Consider the following 8588-nt stretch of genomic DNA (forward strand, 5'->3'; position numbering starts at 1 on the left):
ATTGATTTGAGTTTATGAATCTTGAAAATGAATTAGAGGATCAAAGTTTCTAAGCAAAGCTCTTGTTATCTCTCATATATTTTTTTGCTGATGATAACTATATTTTTTAAAAAGTTTTTGAATGTTATGAGAGTTTTAGAGTTGCTTCATAAGTTTGAGGAGGCATCATGCCAGTAAGTTAATTTGGCAAAATTCAATATCTTTTCTAGTGCCAATGTGACATGATCAAGTCATATTACAAAAAGTTTTACTTTTAGTCACAATAAAAATTGTGACTAGAAGTAAAAAAAATTATGACTAATTATAAATTATTATTCTTATATTGTGACTAAAAAGTCCGTGACTAAAGGAATTAGTCACAAAAATTATAATTTGTTGTGACTAAATGTATTTTTAGTCACAATACTTGTTGTGACTAAAATTAAATTATTGACAACTTGTAACTAAAGACTATATTTTAGTCACAAGTAACATTTTGTTGTGACTAAAAGTCACATTTAGTCACAAAAAAATTATGTTGTGACTAAAAAGTCATCACTAAAAGTAACAGTTTTTTGTAGTGTCATGTTGGAGCTTTACAATGTGTTACAAATGACAGAAGCTTCTAAACAGAGTACTTATTTTGGTTACCTAATACCTTGAGTCAGTCTAAGTCCATGATTCTGAGTTTCTTGAAGGATAGAATTCGAAAAGAGTTCAAGATTGGAATGGGAAGCTTCTTTCTCATGCTTAGAAAGAGGATCTAATTAAACGATTGCCCAATCATTGCCTACGCATGCTATGAGTGTTTTCTTGTTCCCAATTGATGTGTCTAAAGATTTGGAGAGAATTATGAGTAAGTTTTAGTGGCATTCAAATTCTTCATGGTGGTGGTATTCATTAGATGAGTTTGGAAAAAGATAACTATAGTGAAATGGGCTTTCGTAATTAACTTCGCGATTTTAATTTTGGCAATGTTGGGAAAACAAGGGGGTGTTTACTGACAAAAACAAACTCTTTGGTGAGTAGATTTATTATATAAGGCTCGTCATTTTTCCAGGGGTAATTTTCTTTTAGCATCCCTTAGAAATAGCTCAAGTTTTGTGTGAAAGAGTGTCTTTGAATCGCACGAGCTTTCTTAAGTTTGGGGTTTGTTGGGCAATAAGTTCGTGTATGAAAGTTGATATTTTACATCAGTCATGACTTCTGAATAATGTATGTCTTTTTGTTACTTCAAATACCTAATTCTTATGATAGTTAAAGCAACTAATTACACGTATAATAAAAAAAAAAGGAAAAAGAAAAAAAATAATAAAAAAAAAGGAAAAAGAAAAAAATAATAAAAAATAAAAACATTTTTTATTTTGAAATTTTTTAAAATTTTAAATTATTTTTTAATTATTAATATTAGGTGGATTAATAAAATTTTAATATATATACACATGTGTGTATATAGTGGCAGTCTATTTCGACATTTAATAGACTAAAGTAGACGGAATGAGTATAGAACAAAACGATAGTGTAAATTATAGAGTTGAACCCTAATTATTTCAATTTAAAGGATTGATCTTACCAAATTATTTCATAGCATTTACAGAACCGCACACCCCCAATCATCTTTAATATGGACGTATTAGAAGCCAGATCATTAACCTAAATTGGTTAGTTCTATTATGTTTTGGAACAAATCGTCTATAATATAAAAAACCCATCATACTTGTATCTTGAAACATTCTTCAGGAACCAAGATTTTAAAACACAATTGTTACCTCCTTAAGGTCAACCCACTCCCAAGTCTCATTTACTGTATTTATATCATAGACCAAAGCATGTCGGCCCTGTAAATAATAAGAAAATCAAACGTGGTTTAAATCTCAAGGCAATAGAGCCTTTTCCGTTAAATCTCAAAGATACATAAATATACAAGATAAAAAAGCCAATCTAAGAAGTGGGTGTCACGTTAAAGCTAAGGAAACATTAAGCAACTATTAGGATTGTTTTACAATTTATGGTGTTTTAAAAGAACATATCGAAACAGAAACACATAAAAAAACCTCCACATCATTTAATTTTTTTTAAGGTAGTGTTCAACTAGGAGATCTAACGAGTTTCGCCCCTTCGCTAATGGCTTCTAAGAGTTCAAATTCCAGTATTGTATAAATCTTCAATTTGTTCTATTTCTTATATTAAATGAAATTTTGCTACTTTTTTTTTAATTTACAACTTTATTGTTTATATATTATTAGGGACATTCATGGAAATTAGGGAATCTTTGAAATATACAATTAATGAGCATTACTTTTTGATCATAGTGTGTTTTCCATGGCTGAAAACCTCAATAATCTCTATCATTTGATATCAAATAAAATAAAATTATCATGATGTATACATTATGGTTATTTAATGAGTAATTAGTGTGTTGAAATTGTCAAACTAATATTTAGAATTGTTTATAATTGAATTGTTTCTTTGTCAAAATTAATATTAAGTATATTTATATGTTTATAAGTTTATCTATTTTCTCTTAGATCAATTATGCTCATATAGCAATAGAATCATACTCATATAGACATGTTATTTTCATTTTGTAATTTAGATCTTCTTAGTTATTATTTAGTTCACTTAAACCTTTTCCGATTATGCTAACTGAAGTTTTGTTTCTTTTAGGTACTTCATTACAAAGATCTGTATTACATGTATTGTTTATTTTTGACTATGAGGAGGTGGATTTCTTTATTGGGAAACATATAGCGTGACAACTTATTGTTCATATATTTAATAATTCTTTTTGATTAATGAGATTCATATATATAAATGTGTATATTGAATTCTTTATTCAAATAATTATTTTTGATTTTTACGTGATTATTTATTGTTCTTTATTCAAATAATCTCACCTAATAACTAATAATGTTTTTTCTTAAATTTTTTGTTGTATCACTTTCAAATAACATAGAAAAAAACTAGCATAAAATTTAGTATACGTGCCTCGCACGTAGTTTTTGCTAGTATATACACATGTGTGTATATAGTGGCAGTCTATTTCGACATTTAATAGACTAAAGTAGACGGAATGAGTATAGAACAAAACGATAGTGTAAATTATAGAGTTGAACCCTAATTATTTCAATTTAAAGGATTGATCTTACCAAATTTCAAAATTCAAAAATTTAGTTGGAAAAAATACTTACCCACAGAAATATGTTTTTTTTTTTTTTTTTTTTTTTTATTTAAGCGTTTATATATTACATCAGCATAATTTGGAACTCGAACCCAGAACCTCCAATACACACACCCCTGTGGCCACTTGAGCTAGCCTGAAGTGGTTCACAGAAATATGTCATGCTGTAGTAAATTAGATAGTCTCTCTTTCACTTTGGTCAACCTGGAAAAATCGAGGGAATTTCCTGGGGTCACTCGTCTATTAACGCGTATGGTCAAACTACGTATTTTTATATGAAAACGTATGTTGAAAGATTAGTCTATGCTCTTACGGTACAATTAATAATTAAACTTAGACAATATTTTATCTAGTAGCTAGCTCTACGTGTTTTGTCTGTATACGTTGGCTATAATCAATTCGAGTCTTATTTAAAACTCTAAAGTCTTAACACATACTATTTGCATCAACAATCATATATATCCCTTGGTGAAATACGACGCCAAATTCTGCAATTGTTGGGCGCAACTTGTTTGTTATATATATATCCTCGTACATACAGTTATAAAACCTCTCTCTCTCTCTCTCTCTATATATATATATATAATATTAATGCCTATAAAAAGGGAACCAGGAGGAAGTTGTGGTTGGGGTTATTTGGGTTTGGAATATAAAGGCAGTGTGGTTTATTGCTTCCTTTTTTTCTGCACCTTATTGATTATGTGGAACAAAATCAGTGTTGTGGTAGTAGCAATCCTTATAAGCTTTTTGTTACCCTTAATCTTACTTCTCAACCAACTTCGAAGGTACGAACATGTAACGTTGAAGTCTTGAAACACAACTTAATTTACAAGTAAACATATCTTTATTTTTATATGCTCTGTTATTTTAGATGTTCTTACTTTCATTGCCTGAGCTAGTAGTACTCCTTCCCCCCACCTAACTACTTTTTTTCCATATTTATGTAGAAATTTATTTGTTTTAAAAATTATTACCTTAGCTCATTAAATTCATATTCTTGATTTTATTTATATGAAAATTAATTAATAATAATTCAAGTTGTTGCCGTGTTTGAGGAAAATTGCCAACCTACTTTCATAATTTCATTATGCAAAATTGAAATATTCAATTAACTAATTTGTTCATTAGAGCTTAATAACAATAATAATAATAATATTTAATTAACTTGATCATTGTCAGGGTGTGGGACTCTATTGACTTGGGCTCAAAATCCCAACCTGAAAACAGGGCTTCTCAAAACAAAACTGCTCCAACAGAAATAATAGTGAAGCTTGTTATAGATAAGAAGAGAAACCAAGTTCTGTTTGTTGAGTGTGATAATGAATTTGTGGATGTGTTGCTTAGCTTTCTGACATTACCAATGGGAACAATCATAAGGATTAGTGATAATAAGAAATCTGGAATTGGATGTATGGACGAATTGTATAAGAGTGTAGAGGCTATGAATCCAAAGTGTTTTTGGACCAAAGCTTGCAAGAACATGTTGCTGGAACCAAGAAGCGCTTACGGATTAGAGTTGAGTAATTTAGCTGTAAAGATTAATGATGGAATAGATTATGCAAAGTTCTACACTTGCTCAAAAACTCCTTGCTTGAACTACGAGTCATTGGGTTTTGTTAGTTTTTTAAAGAACTCAGTATGTGCTTGTGGGAAAACAATGGACAACAAACTGAGAATGAGGTATGGAAATGGTGGTAGTAAATGTAATAATGGTTATTGGAGTTTCATTAGTAGTAGGAAGAGGTTTATTGTAAGTGATGATTTGCGAGTTCTTCCAGCATCAATATCCAATGCTCTGCTTCTAACACAAGGACTCGTTGATAATAGCAGTGTTGAACATCGGAATATTCATGTTGGTCTCCAAGAGGTAAGAGAGTGTTAATCTTAACACATATATTAATAATGTCAAATTACGCGAAGAATATATAAAATAAAGCATTTTTTATAGGTGCCCCTACAATTAATTAGCCATATTTTTTAAAAGAGTATTATTATTGAGCACCAGTAATCCTTAACACCTCTAGTTATGTCACTTTGCGATTAGCTAGTAATATTCTTAAAAGTTATTATATTAAATCATATAGGAACCGATACTTAATTAGACCAATAGTGATATTGACACATAAAAGAGTCTTAAGCACTATCGATGTCTTTTAGCATTTATCTTCTTAAAAATTATTTTATTATGTTATATAAAATCTAATACTTATTACACTAATAACTATATAATACGGAGGAAAACGGAAAAGAGTGAATAGTGCTAAGCACCTATTTTAGCAATTCTCTAACATAACAACTAACATGGCCGACTGGGTACGCCTTAAGAAAAAAAATAATGAAACTTTTACTAAAAAAGTATGTGGTTATTTTCAAAAATCACTAAAAATATGTATATTTTAGAAAGAAATGTTCTTTTAATCACTGGCTGTGTGGGTTCTACGTGCAGCCCAGGCCCAACCCTAAAAATTGATTATTTCAGAAATATAACAAAACCATAAAATTTCGCACAATCTGTACATGACTATTAAATTAAGTTATAGACAACAGTTGGCTAGCTATATATAATTCTCTAACTATTTTTGTTTGTGCAGATTTTGCAGCTACTCCATCACTCACTACTCTCCAAGACACCCTTAACAGATGCTTTTATACCAAAGCTGGGTGCTACTGATCAGAATATGGATATCATTCTCTTGCCGAAGGAGTACTACTCATCTTTACACTCGCCTTGGCAGCCTTACCAATATTCCAGCTCTCATCATCAGGGGATGATGATGAATGTAAAACTATGGTTTAGCAAGTCAACAAAGAGAGTAATATGCATTGAAGCAGAAGAAGATTTTGTAGATTTTCTCTTCTCCTTTCTCACCATTCCTTTAGGCTCTGTCCTCAAGCTATTAAAAGAAAAGAATTCATTGCTAGGAAGCATAGATAACCTGTACAAAAGTGTACAAGAAAGTAGTGATATATCCCCTAAATGTAAGGAGATGCTTCTTAGTCCTAAGGTTGAAAGAATGTTTGGTTGTGAAAGCCTATTGTTGCTTGAAGTGAATGAAGAGGTGACTCAAACAGAGTTTGCTTACAACAAATGCTATGCTTGTTGTTTGCAAAACAAAACTACATGCTGTTGTTGTCACATTCAATATCAGAGACTTAAACTAATGAACCCCAAATGTCCAGGCATGACTGAAAAGGGTGGTGGTTTTGTAAGATCACAAGGGTGTTTTTTGATCACTGATAATCTTGTAGTGGAACTCCTTTCACCAGCATCTGGCTTGGGCAGACTTGAGATTCCCTTTACTGATTTGGAGGAGATGCCAATAGCAGTTGGAAAAGCAGAGGTATAGATAGTTCACTATAATAATTCTTTGTTATTAATTACATAATTCAAAGTCACATTTTGACCACCAATAGGCTAGAATTTAACCCTCTCATATTTTGTGCAGGCTCTAGCTATTTTCAAAGCAGCTATGACAACTCGAAATGTTCTGAGTCAAGTTTTTAGCTCAATGGTGATGAACAAGAACAAGCTTAATAATTTGTATTTAAATGATTATTAGGGAATGTGATTATCTGGACTGTTAGAAATATGAGTAATGAATAATGTAACAAAGAATAATTTTCAAAATTTCTTGACAAGTGATCGAGCATTTCCAGCATATATCTTTAACTTCATCATCTTTTATTTGAAAATCAATCTAACTTCATAATGATCTTTTATTTGAAAATCAATATATAACAGTGCTTCGCATCCATGTATACTTGACTTTAATCTTCAATAGCCAATACTATTAATTTTTCCATTTATGTGTTGGAAAGTTTATGAATATTTTAAGAAAAATATGTAAGTGTCCTAGTGTGTGTGGGGTGGAAAGAGTCTCCCATGGGGATATGAACTCTCATTTTACAAAGGTATAAAGAGTGTAATTTTGGCATTTGGATTTGAGTCCCAAGGGGTATCTAGTTTTGTGCGAATGGGTAAGGACACACACTTGACCCACCACACGCCCATTGGGTTGGTTGGTGTGGTGTGGCACTATATTATTTTTATTTATTAATTTAATTAAAAAACGTATTTAATTACTTAGTCGTATCAGTTAACGAGACTTAACGATTATTCAATCCATTCGCTTATATAATGCTATATTATAACTGATGGGAAGAAAACATCTTTTCTTATCAGAAAAAAAATAGTTTTCATAAATACTAAAACTCCATCTGCGGCATCAAAATTATTTTAGTGTATTCGACGGTGCTCTACAGTGCAGTGGGGTTCCGATACAGTGCGACGACTGGGCTGTTTTATCCTGAGGACGACCGGCAAATTTCGACTGCTTACACACTCTTGGACAATACCGCGAACGTCTTAAAGAGAGCAACTTAATCCGCGATTCAACTCAAAAAATTTTCATTCGGTAATATCATTCCTCTTTTATTTTGCTAGCAGCTTCATGTGTGTATCATTAAACAACAAATAAGTTTAAATACTATTTTGTAGGGCCACTATATTTCTAATACCATACAAAGTGACCAACCTTCGATCAGAACAGAGCATAAACATCATAATCCAACCAAATTCTGTGGTTGTCGCTTGACATAGAATTTGATTGGCTAAACTTTAACTTTAACCTTGATTTTTCTTTCCTGAAACAGTTTAACTTTGAGTTTTGGATTTTTGAAAAAGAATTTTTTTTTTAAGAAGCTATATATAAAAGCTTTTTTTTTTTTAATGCAGTTAATAGCTTAAAGTCCACTAAGCTAACCTCTCACTTTTTCCCATCCCTCCCTTATCACTAAGCTAACCTTTTTTTTTTTGATGAAATATCAACTTCATTAAATTAACATTCTGAGTACAAAACATCCAGAATAGCAACTGGAGCATTAGACACAGAAATATTACAACCAGATAAGTACCGTGACATCCTAGCAACAACATGTGCTAGACGATTTGTTGATCGTTTAACAAAACAGACTTTTATTGAAGGCATAGAAAGCATGAGAGAACGACAGTCTTGAGCTAGATTTCCAAAAATGGAACAAAGAGGCAAGCAGCTACGAATAGCTTGGATAGAGACTAGACTGTCAGATTCCAGAACAACATGTTGCCAACCGTTTCGTTTGATCCAACTTAGAGCCTCTTTGATACCCATGATCTCAACAACCTCTGGAGTGAAGGCACCATTAGAACAGTGAGTTGTAGCATCAATAAGAGAACCTGAGTCGTTTCTGGCAACCATTCCATAACCATATTGGTTTTCACTAGCAAAGATCGCAGCATCAACATTAACCTTGATTGTATTTGTTTCTGGTTTAGTCCATAGCTCAGCTCCATCATCAGAACTACCATAATAGATATGAGATAGAGAGGTGTTATCCTAAGCTTTACGCCAGTGATCAAGAGCAATGCAGGCTGAAGATAGAACATTTG

The 8588-nt window shown here is 31.6% G+C and overlaps 1 protein-coding gene across 1 annotated transcript; it reads left to right on the forward strand.

Annotated features, from left to right (window-relative positions):
• The first annotated feature begins 3574 nt into the window (after window positions 1-3574).
• LOC115704867 (uncharacterized) lies at window positions 3575-6888 on the forward strand. Its single transcript, XM_030632075.2, has 4 exons — window positions 3575-3945; window positions 4340-5027; window positions 5752-6501; window positions 6607-6888. Exons 1-4 carry the CDS (start codon window positions 3752-3754, stop codon window positions 6718-6720), a joined length of 1746 nt encoding a protein of 581 aa, XP_030487935.2. The 5' UTR covers window positions 3575-3751; the 3' UTR covers window positions 6721-6888.
• Window positions 6889-8588: the final 1700 nt, after the last annotated feature.

The sequence above is a fragment of the Cannabis sativa genome, chromosome 1, assembly GCF_029168945.1.
Source record: "Cannabis sativa cultivar Pink pepper isolate KNU-18-1 chromosome 1, ASM2916894v1, whole genome shotgun sequence".
Lineage (NCBI taxonomy): Eukaryota > Viridiplantae > Streptophyta > Magnoliopsida > Rosales > Cannabaceae > Cannabis > Cannabis sativa.